The sequence below is a fragment of the Solanum stenotomum genome, chromosome 3, assembly GCF_019186545.1.
Source record: "Solanum stenotomum isolate F172 chromosome 3, ASM1918654v1, whole genome shotgun sequence".
Classification (NCBI taxonomy): Eukaryota; Viridiplantae; Streptophyta; class Magnoliopsida; order Solanales; family Solanaceae; genus Solanum; species Solanum stenotomum.
In genome coordinates this window covers 15,312,083-15,337,062 of record NC_064284.1, presented here as the reverse complement: position 1 = coordinate 15,337,062, position 24,980 = coordinate 15,312,083, and the positions used below count along the sequence as shown (strand labels likewise).

The 24,980-nt window shown below is 34.7% G+C and overlaps 3 protein-coding genes across 13 annotated transcripts; all 3 read right to left on the bottom strand.

Moving 5' to 3' along the window:
- Nucleotides 1-867: 867 nt before the first annotated feature.
- On the bottom strand, nt 868-4,769 carry LOC125859616 (uncharacterized). Of its 2 annotated transcripts, XM_049539399.1 has the most exons (6): nt 4,376-4,769; nt 3,118-3,195; nt 2,884-2,959; nt 2,327-2,400; nt 2,164-2,234; nt 868-1,321 (listed from the first exon to the last, which is right to left on the bottom strand). In XM_049539399.1, the coding sequence occupies exons 1-6, from the start codon at nt 4,409-4,411 to the stop codon at nt 1,279-1,281; spliced, it is 378 nt and encodes a 125-aa protein (XP_049395356.1). In that variant the 5' UTR covers nt 4,412-4,769; the 3' UTR covers nt 868-1,278. The 2 variants fall into 2 exon arrangements, 1 of the variants encoding a protein (XP_049395356.1); XR_007445782.1 differs by lacking the exon at nt 868-1,321 and having other exon boundaries at nt 2,159-2,234; nt 2,884-2,990; nt 4,376-4,442.
- Nucleotides 4,770-5,628: 859 nt separating this feature from the next.
- LOC125859615 (uncharacterized) lies at nt 5,629-10,634 on the bottom strand. The gene is made up of 5 exons (XM_049539398.1): nt 10,481-10,634; nt 9,145-9,283; nt 6,831-6,930; nt 6,177-6,260; nt 5,629-6,073 (listed from the first exon to the last, which is right to left on the bottom strand). Exons 1-5 carry the CDS (start codon nt 10,512-10,514, stop codon nt 5,939-5,941), a joined length of 492 nt encoding a protein of 163 aa, XP_049395355.1. The 5' UTR covers nt 10,515-10,634; the 3' UTR covers nt 5,629-5,938.
- Nucleotides 10,635-11,673: 1,039 nt separating this feature from the next.
- On the bottom strand, nt 11,674-22,087 carry LOC125857667 (uncharacterized). 10 transcript variants are annotated; one of them, XM_049537274.1, is made up of 12 exons: nt 21,617-21,846; nt 21,097-21,174; nt 19,748-19,916; nt 19,044-19,606; nt 17,893-17,978; nt 17,334-17,806; nt 16,709-17,203; nt 15,782-16,577; nt 15,419-15,649; nt 15,192-15,316; nt 14,277-14,644; nt 11,674-13,122 (listed from the first exon to the last, which is right to left on the bottom strand). In XM_049537274.1, the coding sequence occupies exons 1-12, from the start codon at nt 21,683-21,685 to the stop codon at nt 11,932-11,934; spliced, it is 4,644 nt and encodes a 1,547-aa protein (XP_049393231.1). In that variant the 5' UTR covers nt 21,686-21,846; the 3' UTR covers nt 11,674-11,931. The 10 variants fall into 10 exon arrangements, with proteins under 10 accessions (XP_049393231.1, XP_049393232.1, XP_049393233.1 ...); XM_049537275.1 differs by having other exon boundaries at nt 19,044-19,570; nt 21,617-21,845; XM_049537276.1 differs by having other exon boundaries at nt 19,044-19,561; nt 21,617-21,845.
- Nucleotides 22,088-24,980: the final 2,893 nt, after the last annotated feature.

Here is a 24,980-nt window from a genome sequence, read left to right as displayed (position 1 = left end):
CAATATAAGTTGATTATTTGATATGGAGGAAATCTGAATCTAACTGCTATCTTCCAAAAATAGCATTACTGTATATCCTAATTAAGTAGAAGCAAATTGGCATTGGCGGCTGATTTTAATTAAGAGCAAATGTTTGAATAAAATATTATATTGAGTTTGACAGAGTAAAAGTTTATAGCGTAACTGAATGGAAATTTGAAAAATTAAGATAGTTGGTAAGATGTAAGATCAAGTTTGAAATTATATTAAGCTATCACACATGCGTTTGGTAGGATGGAAAATGTTTTTAAGTTATTTATTTATTTAATGGTAAGTAAACAAAAAATATTACCGTAAAAATATTTATATATAATTTAGAAAAAAATGAGCGTGAAGATGGTGAAGGGGGTGCTAGGGGTGGGGGTGGGGAGTTTAGGGATGGGGTGGGGGAGAGACATTAGAAGAGGTCTATAAGTTATGTTATCAAATTATCAATGCTTACATATTCATTATTTGAGTCTCCAACAATTATTTCAATAACTACATATTCAATTTGACCTATGGACGAATAATAACATTGAGATTTCTCAATATATTGCTAAAAATAGCTAAGATTTCCATAAGAAAATGTCATTCATTTAATGAGAAGTACAACATCAATAACAACATACCCAATATAGTCCCACAAAGTAGGATCTAAGAAGTATAAAGTGTACGCAGAGACCGCCTTTACCTTAGAGGTGAGGTAAATTTTCTAGAAGAAAATGTCATTCATTTAATGAGAAATAAAAAGAGTATCGAAAATTCGAGTGACTGAAGCTAACACAACTCCTTTCGAAGAAGTAACATATACTATTAAAGACTGCATTTTATCTGCGACTCTTGAGGAAAGAAGAATAAAGATGAGACTTTCTATATACTAAAAAGTAGTAGCTTCTGGCATCAATTTTTGTTAATATGTCAACTTCTGTGAGATTCAATCTTCAATATTACATGTGAATTGATACAACCTTGTTGCAGACCTACATTTTACAAGAGGTCTCAGTAAATACCAAAATCATGATCACTGTAAAAATTGTCTGAGTTGCATAGACATATTTGGTAACAGATATCCTGTTCAGTTAACATACAACATGGTTGCTCTGGATAACCTTCGAGCGAGATGATGAATGTTCAAGTTTAGGACATGATTCTCATTGATAACAGAAGGTTACTACCATAAACATCTGGGAGGGGTAAACAGGGTACCATAGGAAAGACGATGAATGTGAAGACGAGAAAAAAGATGACTACCAACTTTCATTTGTCTGTCAACTTGTTAAATTCTGTTAATTGCTCTGACCTGCATGGTTAATTCACTGTTAGAGTGTTGACATGAAAGTACTAAAGGATTAGAATCGATTCTCAATTCATTTTTAATTGATTAACAAGTCAACAGCAAAGTTACCGTTTGATATGCTACATCATAAATCAATACTAAATTTAGGTTTTATTACATATGCAGAACATTGCTCGATTATCTCATATTTCTAAATGTGGTGCAGTAAACACACAAGTTATCTTTTTGGAAATCCAAGAAGTAAGCAACTTTTATCCAAACAAAAGAGCATCAGAAGCAGGTCAAATGCTTAAGTTTTTGATGAAGTCGTCATGGATAACTCGTTTCAAGTATCTATTTTGGAATGCTATTACTATGCTAAAGACCACCAAGGAGAGAATGCAGTCTATCTAGATGGATGACTTTTCCACGGAGCTAACAACTCTGCTTCACGTATATAAACACTTCCCATTCATTAAAAAAAATACATAGGAAGACGAGGAAGAATTTGTCTGAAAATGTGTGTGTGAGTTGTTACACCCTCAGAAGTTTCACCAAATCTATCAGAGAATTTTAGGATATACCGGAACACCTCAACACATAATGAAAATTGGAAAGCAGCATAACAAGATAATAAATTAGGAGAACTGCTAAATTCCACACTAACGAAATTCATCAAATACCCCTCCTCCAGTCCCCTAAGGAAAATGGTAATATTGCTTCTTTATAAGGAGAGAACAAAATTATCACAGTATAAATAAGTGTTGTCCTTCAAAAATCTGTCCAAGTTTCTTTTCCTTCAGGGTCAGCAGATTGTTTAGAGCCAATTGATTAATTCAATTAAGTAATCTGAACTAAACACTCACCAGACTGAATCCTGACTCATACCAAGCCCATTACAGGTAAGAATCATCCCTTTGAATCTGGCTAGATATTCCTGTTTTTGAACACCAAGTAGTCAGAATGCAGAGTCAAGCATCAGAATTCAAACAAAGGAATTTAACATGATGGAAGTGTGGAGGTCCTTACTGGCAAGGTATAATTATTTATCTCATAGTTTCCATTTAGATCATAGTCAAGTCTCTTATCAGGATCACTTAACACTGCAATGGATGTAAATTGGTAGCTATTAGTGACTGCATAATGTAAGCGGTGGATAATCTCCCATTAACTATACATTGTTATGCTCCACATAGGGATCCAGGATAGTTTCTGTCTAAATTTTAAAAAACATTGTGCAACAAGTATAAAGAAAAGGATTTAGACATCCAAAACTAGCGAGTTTCTAATTTTGAAATAGAACGCAGATAGATTTCAGGATCAGAACTCAATATAAAGATTGATGGACAATGAAAATGTTGGCAATACATTCCATATAAAGCTACTTCAAGCAAACAACATACAAACCATTTTTTCTCCCAACATTTAAGTAAAATAAGACATCACATGGTGTCAAACTGTCAATGGTAAAAATATCGAGAGATCAAATTAAGTTCTAGCTAAATCATACAGGACAAGTAGCAATAATCAGCATCACGTGGCAAGGGGATATATGAAGTTATTATGCCCAAAATTAAAATAACTACCCGAATAAGCTTCATTAATCTCTTGAAATTTAGTGGTTGCTGCATCATTACACTTGTGTTTGTCAGGATGCCACTTCTGCGCATTTCAATCAACGTGAATGATATGACTGCAGTCAGGAACACGCTCCCTTAAATAAATGCGAGCTTGCACAAAGAGAGAGGACGAGACATAGAGAGAACTCAAAAATAAAGGAGCTGTAGCAGGTGCTGCTCAATGAAATATGGATGACTAACCAGTGCAAGTTTCCTATAGTTTAATCTGATCTTCTCATCTGATGCATCATATTCTACTTCAAGAACCTTGTAATAATCCTTAAAACAAGCAAAAGAACATATATCAGAAGATCATCAAGTAAAATTAGGAAAACATACGACAATCTATAATCCTTTACAGCTAAAAGAAAGTATTAGAAGGAAAAGAATTTCATTACGACAGAAAACATATGTTAGTTCCTATATGCCAGTCATATTAAGGATGAACAAGAAAACCCTGACACTACTCAATCTTAGCCAGCAATAGAACTGGCAATGATTCTTTAGAGGAAATCTTATCATATTAATACTACCATACATTTCCTTTTTGGTTAAGAGTAAGAATGCAGGTGCAAAGCCAGAAATTTATATAATAGGATTCAGAAAACATTAGAATGTCATAGCTCAGATTTGAACTTGCTACTTAAACAACTTTTGAACCCCCTTTACCTACATTAGAATTTTCTTATATGACACGGGGTTCAACAATCTATATATAACCAAAAAAAAAAAAAGTAATCAGTTTTACCCTATTGCACAGTGTAATTTTTCATCAAACAGGATTCAATTGAACCCCCTTTCCTCTTACTAGCTCCACCTCTGGATGTGGGAGAGTTATTAACCTTTTTCCAAGTTCCTTGACAAGATCATTGTAAATAACACCAATGGTAGATTGCAATAAAATGAGTAGAGCAAACCCGAAAATATTCAACAAAGAGAAAACTTAAAACTGAAAAATATAGAGCCTTCTCCAATGAGAACACTGGTTTCTTGTTTAAAGCATTTTGTTGCTTCTTTTTCCGCAGTGGTCTGAAGGAAATGGATCAGTTCAAAAATGATGGAAAATAATTTACTTATTCATGAATCTCAATACATCCCTGGATGAACTTTTACAATTCTCTACACACGAAAATAGCTAGCAACACCCTCTATTTATAATAGTATCAAACCTACTTTGACTAGAAACTGGAAAACATTTTCTTATATCAATTAGGCTACAAATCCTAAATTAGCAAGTACCAAGTCCTAAACAACTTGGGTTTGCAACTTTATTAACAATAAATAATTCTGAAGCAATTTCTTGATTGTGGTCTTAGAAAAATGAAATGGTGCAAACTACTATGAACCTAGAGAAATTTTGCTCAATAATATAGAAAACCCAAGAAAGAAAAATATGAATCAAACACAAATGAAAAAGAAGAAAAAGAAAAAGGAAAACGAAATTGAACAAGAAGATTACCTTGTATTTGTAGGTGGTTTTATTATCATCCTCCATATGGCTGCCAAAATTAGTTCTTCACTGCTACTTCAGCATAATGCTTAGCAAAACATTTTTCACATAAAAAAAGAGGACAAAATGCAAATGCCTCAATTATCTTTTTTGAGTATCTGAGATTTTCACCCCATGAAAAACATGGTTGAAATTTGAAGGCCTCTAAGAAAAAAAAAAAGAGAAACAGACAAACTGATGATAGAGACACACAATTAAGAGGAGAATTCACTTTTTTTCCTCCTTAAAGTTATTAACTTTATGATAATTCTCACTTAAATTTTGTTACTAGAATTCAATCAAATTGATAGGAATACTAGGGCAAATTAGGGCTCCTAAGAGTTGAAAGATGAAGAATTATACCTCTGAACAAAGTATCCTAAAGATAGTGAATGCCTGCTCTTAGAGAGAGAGAAATTCAATTTCAAATTTTTATTTTATTTTCTCAATTTACAATCCCTAATTTTCCTATTTCAGTTTGGATAGTAACAAAATAGTCTAGCAAAGAACTGTCCTTTATGGATAGGAATGGGGGGAGTCACCCTCAGCTCCTATAATAATTTTTGATAGAAAACGTTTTATCCTTAAATTAGTCTGACTCTTAACACGAATGATACCTATAAAAGTGTTTTGTAACTTTGATTAGTCGGGCATCAACAAGGGTGAGGCAGAAACATGGTCATTCATGAACTAATAATATGATTATTGATAAATTTAGAAGTTTTTTGCCTCAATTTATCCTTTTTTATATTTTTAAAATTCCTTTCTCAAACCGAATAATCTGTAACTTCAAAGTTTTAATCAATGTGATATTTATCATAATAACATTACCAGTCGAACATTTTTTTTTCTAGTTTTTGAAAATTGGACTACAAATATTTTGACTCGTGATATGTAATGGTCCATAATGCAGGGGATCATTATGGTCCCAAATCACATAAATATTTTGGCTATTTATGTGTTAATGTCAAATACAACCAAATCCCTCATCATTGGCTTTGAAGGGCAACACCCAAAGGCTGTAACCTCCACGAATACTTTTGGACATCAAATATCTTTTTTTGATTTAGATATTTGATTTTGAAACACACATTGAAGTCTGATTAAATTTCAATTCGCACCGGGAAGTACCCACATGGGTAAAAGCTCCCTGACAGCTTGGACATCAAGTATCAATTCAACATTTCAAGTGCTGAAATATTTGCTTCTGGACACCAAAATGCTATTTCAACATTTTAAATACTGAACTTCAATATCTGCAAATGCTGCTTGAAGAATTAAAATTAAAAATTCGAGGACTATTCAAGTGAATAACTAGTTTTCACTCACAAGTCTTCGACTTCCTGGAAATCATATTTTTGCTCTTTTTTTCTTTAAAATTCCATGATGAAACATCTCCAAAAGATTCAGAAGACAATAAAATAACTGGCAAGACTAGAAACTTTATGATCCTTATACTGTTTCAATATCCCCAAATTTCCTCCTTTTGTGACGAGTCCTATGATTGATCATAAAGAGGAACAAGACCAGTTCTCACATAGTAGCTTCTTCTGCATCACTCTCAACAGGCACTGAAGGCATTTTGTTTCCACCTCTCAACCCTGAAGATACTTTGTCAATGGCGCTGTTCAGTTGATCTAGCTTATTGTTCAAAGTTTGCCTAGTTTTCTGCATACAACAAGTGATAGAACAAAATTTATTAGCCTACCAGCCAGGTAGTAGAAAAGTGTTAAGCTGATACAGAACTTTAAAGCAAGAAAATCATTATCACCTCTAAACCTTCATCATAATAGTACATTGGTCGCTTGGCTTTCCGGAAACCATATTCATCTTCATTGAGCAATGACCTCCGTATCTAATGACAGATGGCAGTGAAAAAATAACAGAAAACTATGTTAGCAAACAAAATCCTAAAACACTTGAGGGAAACCCACCAATATTAATTTCATACAGTTGCATCTTTAAGGTGATAAAGAAAGTGTGATGAGAAATGAACAAGCATTAATCATATATATAATACTATGTATGTAAGCCATAATCCATTCAGAAAACTCATTTCCAAATAAGTTGTTTAGTAAAGTTGAAAATTAGCTTTCCAAATAGAGTAAACTAAGTTCCAAAACCCAATATTGTATCAAGAAAATAGTAGCTTTAACTCGAGAACTCTTTGAATTAGCAAGAATTTCTTTACTGAATAGGAAATAAGTTGGTCTTGAGAATATTGGTACCCCATTACAGAAAGCTGCTTCATTATGGAAAAAAAAACTCAGGGATCATCCTAGTATGGGCGCACACATACTCAGCAGGAATTCTTTGACCCCGAGAGTAAGCAAAAGTAGGCAACAATGTTTACCATACCTAACAAGCAAATCAGTGTTGTGGAATCAGAAATCAAGTTGATACCAAGAGACAATACCAAAATTACCTGTGGAGCAAAAATATAGCCAAGTGTTCCAAATATTGCACCTCCTAAAAGGAAACCAGCAACAAAATCACCACCATGGCCACCTCCATCTCTTTGATCACTGCATTCAACAGGCAAAATTGAACATACCAGTTGAGCACACATGGACAGATCAGTGAAAACAACTTCAGAAATTGTAATCCTTTCATATGATTGGATAACTACTTAAAACGCATGGAGGAAAATGACTCAGCAATATCATATGCTGAAAGGAGCCACATTCAGCAAGTGTACCCTCACTTACCAAGTTAGACAGGAAACATCATATTAATTTCATATCCGGGATCATAAAACCTTCACAATTTAATAGGCTACAAATAATTTAGAAGAACTACAAATAAAATTAAGGATAGGGATGAAACAACTTCCTCTAATTCAACTGAGAATAAGTAGAAACTTGATACTTACCAACAAAAAGAAAGTGAGAAAGCTTCTAAATTTAATAGAGCCCAGCAACAAGAGTGACATCTTTCGTGTCTCCTAATTTCTAAAGCTGAAATTACCTTCAAGCTTTCCTCACTTAACAAAAGTCACGGGGCATAAATTTGGAGAATCCTACTCAAAAGACGAGTTGAAGTTCAGCCACCAACAGAAGTTTCACAATCATCAGCTTCTTCCTACTGCACTCTGTCTCACATTGCACTTTCAAGAGCTCTTATTTCTCCCAATGCATCGGTCATCATCCTCTATGATATTATACAAATGAATCTAGTGTTCCCTCTTTGGTAGTTAATATAAAAATGAGAGCACCCGGGAAATGCCTCCGTTGAAGAAAATGACCGACACTTGCAGTAGCCCAACGATTATGGGGAAATCACTTTGATGGACACACATATTAAATATCACAACCAATGATTGTTGGAAACTTGTGCATTTAAAAAGTAAAAAGCGTAGCATCCTTTCATCAAGAACCAGACTGCTAGCTTAAAAAAGCTCCATGAAGTTATTGGAGTTATACCAAAGTTGAAAAAGAGTTTCATTTGTTTTCTAATCCAAAAAATCTTTTATGTGCTTGAAAAAATCTTTCCTCCATTAACCATTTGAAGCACAGAAAGCAACCAATGATTCAAGAGTCTTGAGACAATTCTAAATTTGCAATCTTTTAACATAGACCACCGACCACCTATATATTCTCAGGGGCACCTACTGATTTCTATCAAGTTGGTTCATCAAAGCAGATATAAGAGGGAAACATTTAATCAGATATTTGCAAACACGGAGCGATGGAAAGTAACCTCTGCAGAATGCAGTGAAGTGTTGGGAGAAGAAGAGAGCTGCAACTTTCCAGTTAGGAATCTGTTCTGATTCCCGACTAGGGAGAGCAGTTCATGGATGTATCAAATGCTGATAATATAGACTATTCCTTTAGGAACTAGAACCTGTGAGGATAAAAAAGAAAGGACTGATCTTGTCTAGAATGTAAGCCATTTTGGTACTTGCAAATCTCCAAAGATCTTATCACGTCTGCTGACACGAACAGTTAATAGCAAATAATGAGGAAGAATTACAGAGTGGCAGAAATTAAATCCACAAGTATCATGACTTTTCAGTAAAGAGGAATCAGAAGGACTGATGAGAACATTAAACGATAGTTGAATATAGTAGCAACAAAATAGATAGCTGAGACGTGCAAGGTAGAGACGACACCAGAAATTTTAAGACACAAAAAGCTCTACCAACTATGCCAGATGGGAACAGAAAAAGAAGTTTGTAATATATCGAACAAAAAGAGTTACATCATATTTGTCACTTTGCAAATATAAATCTGTTGCTTACTTTCCTCTTACTCCCTAAATTGCCAAACTGTAACTACAAATCAAACCAACGGCACCAGATGCTGCCCAACATATTTACGGAAATGAAAATTAAGGAGGACACAGGAGAAGAGACTCAACTTAAAAAGTTAAAGAATAAATATGTATGGTTGTAACTCAGGGCACCAAAGAATATGCAAAGTTATATAAATATCATAAAGGGAAGGAACAAGACATCCATTACGCTTGTATTAAAAGTTCATCCAGCTCTAGAGACTCCACCATACTCTTAAGAAAAAATTAGAGGAAGAATTGAAGAAACCTTGCTAGTCAGTCACTCCTCTTCTTTATTATGCTAGTAACGGCCATTAGTAATATTTGGGCTTATCAATCATCATCAAGCCAAAAACTAAGCACAAACCAGATTAACGGCAAGTGGTCTCAATTCATTAAAATAATCATCAACAGATTTGTTTCTTAATAAGTAGTGAGTAGGATATAAGCATACAAAAATGGAATACCTGTAGTTTGCACGAATAGACAACTTGGAGGTTTTTGTTCCTTGAGAGTTTGATTTCCTCTGAATAGTCACCATAGGTGTCTTGACAAACGAGGAGGACTTTGCAGACCAAGGTTCGCATGCTTTGACATGAGTTGCACCTAATTTAGAAGGGGAGAAAAGGGAAGCATCTCAAATGGGAACTCCCAATATCAAGCCAAAAGTAAACACAATCCCTAGTTCACAGAGATACGTTACCACATTAATACACTGTCACTTCACCAATATGGCCAGAGATGCTTGGCATTCTCTTCAATGATCAATCATACAATACTACCAGAAAAGGACTTAAGAAAGAATGCCATTTTTTAAAACTCTTTTCCCAGTAAAGTACGTACGTGATGAACCACTTCAGGAAACTCCAAAGATGCAATTTAAAACTACAAGGCAAGGACACGACACCAAGAGAGACATAGCTTATAAGGATGAGAATCATCATATTCTCATGACAAACAACAAGTGGGCATCTCTATATGTCACAAACAGAAACCCCATATCTATCATTCTGAACCTTGAGAGTTATACTTCCAATCAGATTAGCTCTAATTAAACTTTTAAAACTCCAAAAACGAGACCAAGAGACAGAGAAAGTTAGAAATAATCCAATAGAGAAAGTCACTGGTCAGCTGCAGTACTTCTAATGCATTGCACAACATGCACGTCAAGTATTTTTCAATTTTCAGTACTGTGAATGAATTTAGGGTTGCATTAAACTCCGCCAAGCAAGTTACTTGGAGGCGAGCAAATCGAATTGCAAGAAACAGAACTAACATTAAAAACAAATATATAGATGAGCAAAATTTTAAGTGTGTCCTAGTGGTCAATAAAGTGAATTGAGCACCATGAGATCTCTTATTCAAATCCCAGCAAAAACAAAACACTAGGCGATTTCTTCGCATTTGTTCTAGCTTTAGTGGACAGAGTTACTTGGCCCCTATTGCCGGTGGGAGGTGACAGGTATCACATATAATTAGTCGAGGTTCTGGCCCAGTTATCAAAAAACAAAAAGTCTAATTTCATCAAAGCCGATATCAATGTTCCTATAAATCCTACCTAACTATTGACAGTTCATAATCACAGCGAAGATCCACACAACAAAAGTAGATAACATAAAGAAATGAAACGTTCATAATTTATAGATTCACTCCTCCGATGTTTGTTTCGAGCAGCTATAACTCATTTCCGAGATTTTATCCGAAAAAAACCACAAAAGATATATATATATATATATTCAATCTCCTAGAATACTCTTATCAATGGAAAAGTGGAAGTAGAAAAATAATCGCCGGCGACGGTACCTGACAACGAAAAGGGGGCAGCGCCGGTCGCCATGAGAGGAAGCAAGAGAGACGAGGTTGAGCAGTAGATACAAAGAGTGAATTAATTGAGGATTTTGTTTTTTTCTATTTCTATTTAGAGGGATAGGAATTCAATAACAAATACTCCTATTTTTTAAAAATAATTAATTAAAAAATCAAAGCTATTTTTTCAATTTTGAATTATATGATGCAAAGCAAACCATAAGACATTTTCAACGGAACAGATAAATGTTTAAGGAATTGTGTCCATTAGAAATAAAATAATTAATAGGAGGGGGAACAAAAATAGAGGAATTGGATTATTTTTTTTCATTTTTAAATATTTAATCCCTAAATAATTCATTTTTACTTTTTTTTAAAAAAAATAATTATTGATTTCTTGTAAAACTACTAATATCCTTATTTTTATAGGTACACCAAATATGAGAAATTGTTTTTCTCAAGAAAAAGAAAACAGTGAACAATTGATCATAGTCCATATCATATAAATTTTCACCATACGATAATAATAACATGTTCAATAAAATTGTGTATGCAGACTTAACACTACCTCGTAGAGGTCTCATGTATCTTTCAAAGTATGGTGATAAAAACAAAGCTAGAACAGAGCTGGCTACTTCTGTCATATGTGTAGTTGTAGTTGTATAACTTTCTCAGTATGATTATTCTCATCTCATTAAAATAAGTGAGTTTTTTCCACTAAAATTATAGTCACAAAATTAAATCATATTCAAGTGTCACAAAATTATATTTTATAATTTTATAATGAACTGTGTAAATTGCTCAACGTAAATATATGATGCAAATAAGGTTTGAAGATGTTTATCCTCAAGAAACCACATTAGTAGCCAAAGTTATAATTAGCTCGTTACATGATTCTACATTAAAGCCCGACTAAATGCGAATTCACGCCAAAAAGTCCCATGGGATGTTTATCCTCAAGAAACCACATTAGTAGATGAAGTTATTACTATGCATTATGCTCATTAAACGGTACCCACACTAAAATCCGACTAAATGCGAATTTGCGCCAGAAAGTGGTTAAACGCTCCCTGACAAAAACGACTTCATACCCAAGACCTCTTGATTAAAGATGAGGGGTACTTACCACTCCGCCACCACCCTTCCAACATCCAGAAATGCGTTTATTCATAAAAAGATAAAGGGAGATCACTGAGGGATAACTAATATTTAAAAGGAGAAAAAACTGACGCATAAATGTTAATTTTTTCTATGGTACCAGAGCCCACAACGGCTAATATTCTCTTTATATATACAAAAGTGCCGTCACTCTGCACTTGCAAACTAAAAGAGAAATTGACTGCAAACACCTAACAAAATTATAACCCCTGTATCCTTATGAACATGCTGTAAACCTACCGCATCCATGTGAATAAACTAAAATGTACACCATTATTGGCAAGATCGCCCTACTTGTTGCCGAGTCCCCTAAAGAAGAGGAGAGGTGTATTACTGCGTCTTGTTTCAGGTATTGCTTGCTCAGTTTGTGAAATAGAACCTTTCTGTTGTTCCTTTTCCGGGAAAGGAAATGAAAGAGAAAGGGAGAGAGAAGCAGAGACATCCTCTACCTCCTTCACTCCAACTGAAGAATGGTCCTGACTGACTTTCTTGTCTACTTTCCCAACTAAAAACGATGGGATTCCTGGAGTTGGCGGATGTGTCTCACCACCCTGGTCCTGAATGATATTCTTGTCTACTTTCCCAACTAAAAAGGGTGGGATTCCCGGAGTTGGTGGATGTGTCTCACCACCCTGGTCCTGAATGATTTTCTTGTCTACTTTCCCAACTAAAAAGGGTGGGATTCCCTGAGTCAGCAATTGTGTCTCACCACCTTGGAGCTGAATGATTTTCTTGTCTACTTTCCCAACTAAAAAGGGTGGGATTCCCCGAGTCCGTGAATTTGACTCACCACCTAATGCTAGCTCAAGATTCGGGACTCTATCACTAAGCCGATCATTGTCTGGATGATGCATTTGCCAAGGCGTCGAGCTAGCATTACCAGGATTTGGATCAACAGGGAAGAAATATCTTTCAGCACTCTCTGAGCACTCCGGAACAGGTGCTTTACTCAGAGCTTCATCATACCCAGTATCCGGAAGGTAGGGTCCATAAGAGGAACCACGCATCCGTGACAAAAAATCATCACTGGAACAACTAGTTTGCTCGCTATTACCATAAGGTCCACCAACACTAGTCTTCAATTTTTTGTCATGGTGTGCCTCTTCAACTAGAAGGTCATTATCATTAAAAAGTCGAGTTGCTCGATTAACTCCAGAGTCAGCAGATTGCATCACGGTCTCCACTGAACGGGGACGTTTCAGGTGGTTTGACACATCACTATTGAGCGCCTTCCGTGTCGGTTCCGTAGCTGCACTTCCACTCGTTTCAGATGCCTCTTCATCTTTATATTCATCTTCCAGATTTATCTCAAATTTCCTACCATTTGTGCTACAGAAGCCTTTCTCCATGCTGCCCACAGAAGTTTTCTCCTGCATATGACCTGCAGCTTCATCAACAGAGCGGGATGGCTGAGAATTGGCAGATGGTGCAGAACTACTTAGCACTTCCACTTTGCATTCACGTCCAGCATCTCCAACCACCTAAAAGAGTGTTAATGATGTTCATTAAGTAAATGCTGCAGCAACGTAAATGAACTAGTGTATAAGCAAAAGAGAGCAAGGGGAAATCTCCTGAAGACAATCAAGCATTAGGTACACCCATACAACTGCAACATGAAGGATATATTAAACATTTGTTTGACAACATGAAAGCTGACACACTCACTACAAAGAAGAAATAAAAGAAACATTTGTGAATAACAAGTTAAACCTACTACAATATCCACTACAAAGCACAGCAGGTTGACCATTTGTAATAGATAAATACGCTATGACAAGATTTAAGAGAATCAGGACAACTGCAGAAATAATAGCCAATTACCTTTCCAACTCCTGCCATTTGATGTGAGCAACAAATGAATGATATGGACTTGATAACATATCACAATTACAATATATCCCAAGTGTAAACAGATAGAAGTCCAAGATTTTCTCCCCATGATGCAAGACATGAGCGAAATAAAAGATTGAGGACCACCTAACTGCCCAAAGCTAATTACACTGTCTTGGGATGTAATGAGAATGTCTCAATAGAAAATGTTGTGATCCATCTAAGGATCAGCATGATTAGTGTAGATAGCAAGTCAAATCAGTCAAGTGCTTTGGATGATCCTTGCACCACCCAAAAGAGAGGAATTGATACGCCAGAAATGGCAAACCAAAAATAAGAAGATAAAAACTCTGAAATCATGTCATATGACACCATTCATCACTTAAAGCAACAATGCCAGAACTGGCCCCATTTGGACTTTAAGTTGATATCTGACATGTTCAATACAGACTAAAGGACTCAAAGTTGACTAGGATTTGTTTATAGGTCACCAGTTCAACACAGAACCCAGATTTGCAAAATCTAAACAACTAATATCATTATAAGTACTGAAATAGCAATAGTCAGTAAAGCAACCGAGCAGACAACATATATTAAAGTCACAAAAGTATCTCAAGCAGCATCGGACTTGCACTGTCAATGTGTGTTTTCTAGTTTTTCATTTTTTTGCGTGAAAGAGGCACTCTAGTGGCTAGTGCAATGCGTCTATGAATATATGATTTTGGATTCAACAGACTATTCAAATCTTTGATTAAAGTAGCAAATTTGAAGCTCCCTATGCAACTATGATAAAGTTAAACAGCACCTGGAAAATGCCAAACTGTCTCCTCTCTGGGGCAAAATCCATGTGGCTGGCCGGTACAGAAGACATGGACCTAGGCTCCAGATGCTCCACCTTTGTGTCTGCAGAGTCACCTTTGCATACTTGGGCCGCTTTAGAATCAACATTTCCATTAACTAATGGACAGCTAGACTTCTTTGAAGCAGTTACCTCACCATCCATGGAAACATTACCACTTGTAACATTGTCTACAGGTTCGAGGCAATGTATATTCTCTGGAAAAGGCATGATTAATTTTGGAGTATCTTGGGGTACAAGAGATGGCTTTCCAGTTGTTGCCTGCACCTTCTTTACTCTAAAGACACCCCATAGGAAGAACATCATATTCCACCCTGCATAAACAGCATGATCAGAACAAACAAAAAACAAGGACAGTTTCTCCATCTCATTTTGCATGAAGTATCTTCCAGAGAGTAAGTTTGCATTAGTACATGTCTTCATTTCAACACCCTACATAACAATCACCACTACATGCGAATGAGAACCGAAAGGCACCGACGAGTATACTCCCCATTGCAAAGAAACAAGTAAAGAGTAGCTAATGTACCAAGCAGACATGCAGTATCTGCTTAAAGAATAGTAGGAAGGGAATTAAGCAGGAAATATGTCATAAAAGTAAACAATGGGTTCCTTCATTTTGGGCGTCAGAGTTCAGGATCAAAAACTTCACGAAATCCAGATTCATCCATATCGAGTACCATCTTATGCCAAAGCAAGGTAATAAAATGTGAACCAAGCTTGTCGCAGTTTGTAGAACCTCACGCTTGACATATAATTGGGAGATAATGCTTGCATAATATAACTTAGATAATACTTAAAAATTTCAACGCAACATATATCAAGTTCAAGGAAGTATCTCATAATATGTGTCATCCTTACGTTGAGATTTTTCAGGAAGTCTGTTAGATGGGAATATCAGAAGTTCAACACCTTGAAGATTCGCTTTGAGAGCCGTGTCATTCCTAATCATATTCTCCAGCAAAATTTTGTAGCACCTCTCATAGCTGAGACATTATATAATACCATCAATGTCAGATGAAAAAACAAATAATACTGGTGGGAAACCCAATTTACCGAAACTAGAAAATTTAAATGGGAACAGTTACCTTCCAATATCTTGAGCAAAAAAGAACAGTGCAATATTATCTTCTTTAACACCATACTCCTGAAATTGTATTGGCCAAGTGCTCAATCGTGATACCTCATTAAAGAGGACCTTTTGAGGAAATTTGTGTACTGCGTCAAGAACGTTGGGTGATGCACAACTTGATAAATGAGCCTGAATTCCATCACATAGGTCAAGACTTCTTCCACTCTTCTGAACCTCAAAAGCACCCCTGAACAAAAAGTAAGCATAAATAATTGCTTCTGAAATGCAATAAAATCTCACAACTACAACCTATCAAAATTCAAAAATCCTAGGGGGGAAAATCTCTTAAAGAAAAATAAGATAAAGTTGGACATCATACTGCCATATATATTCATGCTCTGGAAATGCTGTCTTCGAAAGTATTGACATTGCCGCTTGTGAATATCTATGTAAATCAACAAGTGAAGATTTTTCATCAGACAGAAGAATAGGCACCAGATTTCCTGCTCCGGTAAGGGCTTCAGCAGGAAGCACTGATAGCTGCCTCAAGCTACCGATTTCCTGTTTATGAGAGACAGTCATAGAGTTCAATGACACCCCATGGCCATCCTCGTTGGAAGAAAACATTCTTCTGCTACTTGAACCACATAATTGATCCGGAGTCATTGTTTCAGCATTTGTGTTTGACACAGCTAAATCATCAGATTGATCAACAACCCTATTCTTCCAGCATACTCCAGGCTTCTTTAGCATAGCCGCCTCAATTGCAGCTTTAAGATTGCTGGTGCCATTTGGGGCCTCTCTAGAATTTTTTACAGCAGAAACATCAGAAGCGACTAATTCAGACCCATCAACAGTGCAACTATCTGTCAAGTGACCGCTTCCTTTACACTTCTGGCAGAAGAGTGACTTAGTACCAGTTCCAGTGTGTTTTAAGCGTCTCCCAGAACTCTCCTTTATTCTCTCACCAACATTTTTTGATTCACTTGGCTGGGGCAGTCCATCCAACAGACCCTCACCAGTGTTAGATGTTGGTCTCTCAGCAATATAAGAGTTTGGCAAAGAATCATCTCTTGCACTACTCTGGTCAGGTCGCTGATCAGAGCTACTAATTTTATTGGCAGCAGGAGCTCCTGTAGAGATGGATGTGTGAGATGCCTGCTTCTTAGCTTCATCTGATTAACATAGGCAGAAAATGCATAATAAAATGAATATTTAAAAGGCTTTAACGCCCACCCCCTCCCAACAAAGAATATGAATAGACAGAATGAGAGACAGAAGGCATATCAACTTAAAGCCACTCTACCTGAATGAACAGATAAATCCTGTGTCCTACGAGCAACAGCACCAGAAGATTTCAATAGTGACATAGGTTTGCTGTCAAGCTGACCTGTTCGCAAATCACAGATATTACTTGAGGAAGGAAGTGGTGAAGGATCACCTCGAAATGCTGATCTTTGATCGGTTCTAGAAGGAACAGAAGTACCGGGAGAACGCTCTGATCTAAAAGAATTCTTCCTTTCAAATTGATTTCGTTCTTTTGTCTGCATTTGTGCTTTGTCCTGAGCAGGGAAAACCCTAGGGGATAACATCTTAACTTTTGATTCAGAGACATTGTTGCGGCTAGTGCTTATCGATCTAAATGACATAGATTTGCTCATTGATCGAGTAGAACTCTCTTTCGCATCAAGACCAGTGGACTCTCTGACCAATTTCTGCTTCGGGAGGAAACTTTCATCTACAAGTAGCACTTTTCGTTTTGCAGCCAGGGAACTGAAAGAATTAGACTTCGAAAAGGTACCTGCAGATACAAAAAGAATCCAGCTTAATAGGTTATGGCATACTATGTGACATACCAAGCAGCAGAAAAGATAAGAGAACTTCTTAGAGAGTCGAGAAGGTCAGATCCAAGCCAATTTTGATAAAATTACCTCTAGAAGTTTGTAGTCGTGACCCCCAAGCTGGAGTATCATGAACAGAAAGACCTCCAGAAGAAATCAGATTAGCAGATTTCAACTTCCCCTTATCTGAGTTTTTAAATGAACTTTCACGAGAAAGGGCAGGAAGTTTATTGGGACTCAGTGTTTTTGGTGATGCCAGAACTGGTTCAAGAGCCTGCTTCTTTGCTGCAGAAGAAACTTCAGTATCATCCATGCGCCTCTTGCCAGGAGTTTTAGGGTCAGAAGCTATGTCACCCTCAAAATCAGGAGGCTTTGATTCCGTTTTTATGGTAAGGCCTGTATTGCCAACAGCAATTTTTTGACCAGTAGGATAACTTTTTCCATTTCCATCAAACTTCACTGATTTATCTTCTTTCCGATTTTTCATTTCCTCATCAAATTTGCATTCCTCGCACATCCAATCACCCTCTGGAACTTTTTGTAACATTTCTCGCATGCAATAACTAGGACAAAACAACAGAATATTCACATCAACCACAAGACGAGGAATAAAATGACCATGTGGAGATAAAATGAATTAGAGGCTTACGTATGTTCTGCACCATCTGTACATTTACAACATATGGCAAGTAAATCCTCCCGACCAGCATCTCCACATATATCACAAACTTTCACCTGTAATTGGAAAGGACACTACAGTCAATTTCAAAGGGGAAAAAAGGTGTGTGGTACGATTCAAACTTGCAAACTAGTTTAGAGGGAACAACTACAAAATAAACATAATAAGGCAGCATGATTTCCTAATCTAAGTTACACATAGTTCTCCAAGAAACACAAGACATGTCAAATGCATCACTTGTATGAAAAAATAAAAGAGAATGTGTGCCTCAATTAACGAAGCAAAAAACTCACATGCATAGCACTAAATCATACATTGCAATCTGTAATATTATCAACAAAACATTTCCTGCTAAAAGAATTTCCAATGATACCTTTATTTATCACGCCTTTTTAGACCAAAAAGAATCTGCACGACTAATCTAAACAAACTAAGAGACATAGCAACAATTCTTGCAGATTAGAAGCCACTTCTTTTTTAGTGTTCATACAGAAGCTGGTCAATTTGACCATACATTTGAAGTGAATCTTTTCATTAGCTTTATGCACAACAGTTTTTTCTTTGTAATGCTCTAATAACCCCTTACAGATATCCAGTGAGTGATGTACCAACATCTCCAGCAAAGTACCATAGAATTGGATATTGGCATTTAGCTCTGCTGCGCAAAAATTCCATTTTCTGTAAACAAGTTAGAACTGCCTAATCCCCATGGTAGGAATGATGCCCCTTATAAGTCATGCTTTAGACATTCAATAGTTCTCAGACTTGACAGGTAAAACATGTCCAACCAGATAAATATAAGTTATGGGCTTAATGATTTCTAAATGTGACTAATAATGGGAAGAATATATGCAAATGTGTTCACATGTTTACAAGTTTAGTTGACTTCTTCAGTGTCTGAAGACATAAAAACATAAGATTTCTCAGATTTCCTTTTACAGATGATAATCATTCGTACTCTTCAAAGTCAGGTTGTAGTAACCTGACTGTTTCATATCATGGTGGTCTTGCCTGGGGATTGATCTATTGGATGAGACAAATGACAAGCTTAGAGGACAAAACAAACAAAAAGAAAGAAAATAAGTGTTCCAAGAGCAAACAGCAAAAGCACTCTTACTTACATCTAGCTCCTCAATGTCAGAATCCTCACTCTCATCCATTTGCTGTGATTGTAAGGCGTCCTTTGTATCAGAGGAAACAGGTGATCCAACATTCTTTTGGTCATTCTTCTCAGGACAAGTATCAGCAGGTCGATCATCAGAAGCTTCAGATGCCACGTCATTCTTTAATAATGAATGGTTATTTTCCAAACAGTCTCCTGTACTATGTGCATTTCTTGATGAGGTCGCCTCAGTAGGTGCCTTGTTATCTTCTTCCCCACTGCTTTCATTCTGCTTACTATGGTCAACTGGACTACCATCATCAGCCTCAACTTTCACGTGTACACATCCAGCAGAAGTTTGATTATTTATAGTCCTCCCACTGGAAGTAGAAGAACACTGAAGACTTGATTTGTCTTCACTCGTCTTACTGAAGCTGGATAATTTATTACCTTCATCGCCTCTACCGATACATGACATGTTGTCATCAAGGCCTTCAAAAGATTTGGGATCCTTCAACTTCGCAAGCACTGCACCATCTGAAGTAACTGATGAAACATCAGAAGTCCTTGCATTTGCTTTAACTTCAGCGTTTGAAGAGAAAGATAAGCTACTTGAACTAGTGCGGATTGCACTGTCTATTTTACTACTCTGTCTAATTTCACATTTTCTAGTCTTATCAGAAGACGAAACATCATTGACAGAGAAACTTAAGCTATTTATACCTGTTTCTCCAGATAATTCATCAACTTTTGACTCCATGAGACTTGGACTAGTAGGAAAACAAGAAGAGCAAGGAGTGGAGCACACGTTACACGTTCCAGAGACTAATCTTCCACCGACACTCTGATTCTGAGAACACGGGATAGATTCCTTATTGACTTCAGTTGACACCTGAACACAATAAAACATTCGGAAAAAAAAGAAGAGTTTTGATTAAGGAGAGGAATCAATAATAGGGAAACCTACAGGATATAAAGAATGTAGATAGTATTGTTAGACTTTATTGATTCTTTGCAAGTTTAGGACTTCCACAGCAGTACCCCTTTTTGTTATTGTACAGAAGGATTCCTGTCACGCCTCAGCACCTACTTGGTGCTAGGCTGTTCCTTTTTCTCAGTAGACACACTACTTACATTTTCAAAAATAAAATTAAAAATAAGGCAACTATTACGATGGCAAAAAGCTGAGTCGATCATATAATGAAAGTACCTGTCAACAAATCCTAACATCTCAGACTCTAAGTAGTATTTTTTTTAAAAAGAACACACATCTTTTCTCCGATTATAACAGATTAACGAATAAGATAGCCCTTCACATTTTCTTGTTCTTTTTTTTATCAGTTGGATAGTCCTTCATATTTCTTTATCAAAACAATGCTAGCCTCATTTATATATTTATTTGAAACTGGTAACATGTATTCTTCAGCATTAAGGGTATGCTGGCCACCTCCAAAACATTTATTTCCCTAAGAAGGACTAAGCCCTATGATTATCATTCTGCTCAGATATTGCCTATTCTAAAAATCTTATAGATACTCTGTTAAAGGACAGGAAAAAGGCTCTCACATCCATCCATTATAAAATAACACCAAAATCTAGAAAAAAACAAACACAATCTACTTGTACCACATTACTCATTTCTCTAAGTTGCTAACAGCTAGAAAATATCAATGATGCCATTATAACTCAAGAAATGGGAATGCCCTTTTGCTATAAACAAGAAAATTTCCGGAAAGCCAACAAAGTACACCAAAACAATGTTTTGACGATTCAGGTGAGTATTGGAAGCGAGTAGAGAGGAAGTATCTACTTGTCAGTAGTATCCAACAACAAAAGAAATATTGCCCACCCTTCTCCTATGTATGGAAATTTAAATCTTCAGCAGGGAAAGAATACACTATCAAACCAGGTTACCACTCCAGGATAAAAAGGAACTAAACCCGCAGTTTACATATATTTCCGAAACAAACTAATGGACAACAAATAGGAAAGTGAATATACATCACATTAATGGAAGATAATAATGAGTCAAAAGAATGAACACACAGAATGTAATTACCCTGTAGTCTCACCGTATTCGTCTGGAAGTTACAGATAGGTTCAACAAACGGCCCTTGCATCCGATGGCTTCCTCTCAACAGAGGGGTAATCTAATAATGAATTAAAGACACTATCAGTTGCAGCCAAACAACATCATCCAAAAATCCAGGAAAACAACAGTACAGCAAATAGATCGTATAGCATGCCAAAGCATAAAACTGAATAAATCCCAAAACATCCTTGAGCAAAAGTACTAATAAATTAAAGAAAAATCTATTTTTGATTAATCAGAAACCCTAACCTTCACAGAAGTAAACAATCGTCTTCAAACAAGTATCAGGAACAAATCAACATTGAAATTTATCCACAAACGATGCCGTTCCATACTGATTCCGATTGAAAATGAAAAAACACAAAAAAAATCGAAACTTTTGATTGACGCACGATTCAAGAAGCAGTTTTACAAAACTCAAAGAGAGCCCATCAATTGAAGGTAGAATAAAAAAAACCCTAATTGAATTTCAGAGATTAAACAACAGAAAATTAACGTGCCTTCGGTTTCGAAAGAGTGAAAGTCACATTGTATAACTCATTCAAACTTCTTTCTTTATGCTTTGACATCGCCGACAACGAAAAATCGATCGATTAAGCATCCACTTTATCCTTTATCCACGATACCATTCGCTTAATTATCTCAACAATTCAATTCAAAGCATGCAATTCAACAAAAACAGAATGAAAAAAAAACCCCAAATTTCCAAAATGCTTATTATCTGTATCCCCTCCCCTCCCCTCTCTCTTACCCCCTCTATATGTGGTATCAAATGTTAATTTTGATAATTCTAAAGGACGATTCAGCAATTAAATTATACACCGTAAAAAATTCAGATAATCAATCAACTAAGCTATAACGAATAACCGAAATTTACTGTAAATCAATGGCGGAGATTAGGGGAAGTGAACAAATTTAACGTGTTACTTGTTCAGTGAGCAGTTACAACACGCACTGGCATCTCGATTGTTTGCTCCGTACAGAAAAAAAAAACACACACACACAGTGGATTTGTTGAGTTTCGTTTATTTTTCTCCTTTAAAAGCGCGGAGCACACCATGGACCACGCTAATATATATATAGAAAAAAAATGCATTTTTTGTATAGATTTTTAGTACATTTTCTTTTATTTGAGTTTGGTAGATTAGATTAGATTAGATTAGATTTTTATTGCCATGGAGCATGTGATAAAATATTATTGGTACCACATGTTCTCTTTTTCGTACTCTTTTCGTTTTAATTTATTTGTCTGGTTTGATTTAGCGCGAAGTTTAAAAAAATAAAATGGATTTTTGAATTTTGTAACCGTTACGCATCATCGGAAAATTAGAATTAAAGAATCGTCAAAATGGAACCTCTTTTCGTTTCAATTTATTTATCTGGTTTGATTTAGCGCAAAACTTAAAAAATAAAACAGCGTTTTAGATTTTGTGACCATAACATGTTATTGGAAAGTTAAAATTAATGAATTGTCAAAAAGGAAAATGGTCCCTTTTTTAATTTTAAAAAAGGACTAAGGATTAAATTTTTTTAAAAATGAAATGGAGAAAGTATATTATTGGAAAATTATTATCATTATTCCATTTCTATATATACATACTTGGACTCTTTTTTATTTAATATATATATAAGTGGGAAAAGTTATCATGTTTTTATGTGTAAGCATGAGTAAAAAGTATAAACTTTTGATATTTGAGTCAATAGTCTATTAAATTCGGATAATATAAGCAACTTAAAATGCGAAGTTACTTCATTGTCTATTTTTTCATAATAAATAAATAACAATAATTAGAATTTTGACTTTAAATTGTTTATTAATAATTAAAATCATAACTTATATTAAAATTAAAATCTTTAAAATGACAAATAATTGGGAATGAGGTGATATCAATTATTTTCTAATTGTGAAATTTATATAATTTATAACTCAATATTATTTTGAGAAAAAAGGAGAAGAACACGAATCTTGCTTATAAAATCATATGATATTGTTTACGGTAAAATTTCACTGAACTAATATATGTGGGATCATGCAATATTATTATTTCGTAAATATATTATTCTATCGATAAATTAATATTTATTAATTTAAAATATTTTTTTGAAATTTAATGAAGGTTAATTTTGATTACATCAAAATTCTTGTATCTTACTAATTTATGTATCATATTTATTAAATTCACATAAAAATAAATTTATTATACATAAAGTACAACGAATACATCAAAATCGTTGTATCTTACTGAATAAATTCATTATACATAAAGTACAATGTATCTGTATGATTCATTGTAATGTATTTTTTTGTTAAATGATTCATTGTAATATGTTTTTTTGTTAAATGATTCATTGTAAAATAAATCTAAAAATTTAATGATTGATTGTAAAAATAAATTCATTATACATAATGTTCATTGTTTCTATTTAATAATCAGATATTATTCATTTTATTTTTACAAATAACATTCAATGTATGATGGTGAGAGAATAAAGTCATAAACTATATAAACAACATTAGAAATCTCTTTAAGCCATATCCAGAAATTATTTATCATTTCAAAGGTGTCACAAAATCAACAATGACAAATCGAATACGTAAAGCATTATGTGAGTACAAAAGACATCATTCCACATGCATTAAAAAAGATCTTTAGTTGTGGCAACATCGAAACTTTTGGATGCAATAAGAAAAGTTAGAAATAAGCTTCAACTAGATTTAAAATTTAACAAAAAATAAAACACAATAGAATCATATTTCACTAAATTGTCTTAGATATATTTGTACTTTTATAGAATTATTAATTTATAATATTAATAGGACCATTAACCATATATTTATATATGGGTCTTCTGAAAATATATTATTATCTTATCGAAATGGATGGTTATTTTCATTAACCCAAGTTGGGACCAGAGCAAAATATCATTTTAGAGAGATTATTAATTTATCAAATATTAATTTAATAAGGTCTTACTGTTTATGAAGATTTGTTGTTAATGGGATTTGATTTTAGAATATAATTAGACGTTCTGTGCATTATTTTCTAATATATATATATATATATATGTTTTACGGCTAACTTGTTAATTAAAATATTGGATAAAAATTAAAATTTACGTAATTTAAATGTGACCACAAACTAATTTGAATATAGAGAATAAAAAAATTCACATCAATTGAAACTGAAAAAATATAAAATAAGAGAATGTAGGTAGGTTCATCACACGAACCTTGAGAACAAAATTCACACGTGCTTGACTTGAACGTATAATACATGTGTCTTTTTAAAAGTTTATCTCCCTAACAATGTTATGCAATATGTAATTTTTACTTTAATTTATAAATGTTATATCTTAATTATTTTTATAATAAGTATATATTGGCAGAAATATATTTGTCGGTCATAAAATTGACAATATGTGAAATGAGGTGATATCGCATTTTCTTATTGTAAAATTTATATAATGCTGGTCATGATTGTTTCGAGGCTATCATGTTGTGAAAAGAGAGAACATGTGAACCTTGCTTATAAGATCATGCGATGTTGTCTTAAATGAAAATTTGAAGTGTTGATGATGTGATTTAATTTAAGTATATAATTAAATATTCTTCATAAAATTCAAAGTGCATTTTATATATATATATATATATATATATATATATATTCTACTACTACTAACTTGTTAACTAAAATTTTTGGATTAACCTAACGTAATTTGAATGTGGAGAACCTGAAGTATCATATACATAATTTGAATTTGAAGAATAAATACACATCATATTAATTGAGGTTAAAAAAATAGAAAATAAGATTATAGAGATAGATTTGCTCGATTTGCACAAAATAAATAAATATATGCACG

Coding starts and splice junctions, on each gene's coding strand:
- LOC125859616 (XM_049539399.1), bottom strand. CDS start 4,411: ATGGAGGATGATAATAAAACCACCTACAAATACAAG. Junction 3,196..4,375: donor AAACCACCTACAAATACAAG/GTAATCTTCTTG, acceptor GCTTGTTTTAAG/GATTATTACAAGGTTCTTGA. Junction 1,322..2,163: donor ATGAGTCAGGATTCAGTCTG/GTGAGTGTTTAG, acceptor TTAACCATGCAG/GTCAGAGCAATTAACAGAAT.
- LOC125859615 (XM_049539398.1), bottom strand. CDS start 10,514: ATGGCGACCGGCGCTGCCCCCTTTTCGTTGTCAG. Junction 9,284..10,480: donor TGCCCCCTTTTCGTTGTCAG/GTACCGTCGCCG, acceptor CTTCTAAATTAG/GTGCAACTCATGTCAAAGCA. Junction 6,931..9,144: donor TCTATTCGTGCAAACTACAG/GTATTCCATTTT, acceptor TGTTGAATGCAG/TGATCAAAGAGATGGAGGTG.
- LOC125857667 (XM_049537270.1), bottom strand. CDS start 21,685: ATGTCAAAGCATAAAGAAAGAAGTTTGAATGAGTTATACAATGTGACT. Junction 17,979..19,043: donor CTGACATTGAGGAGCTAGAT/GTAAGTAAGAGT, acceptor TTCCAATTACAG/GTGAAAGTTTGTGATATATG. Junction 14,645..15,191: donor ACTTCCTGAAAAATCTCAAC/GTAAGGATGACA, acceptor CTGTTTATGCAG/GGTGGAATATGATGTTCTTC.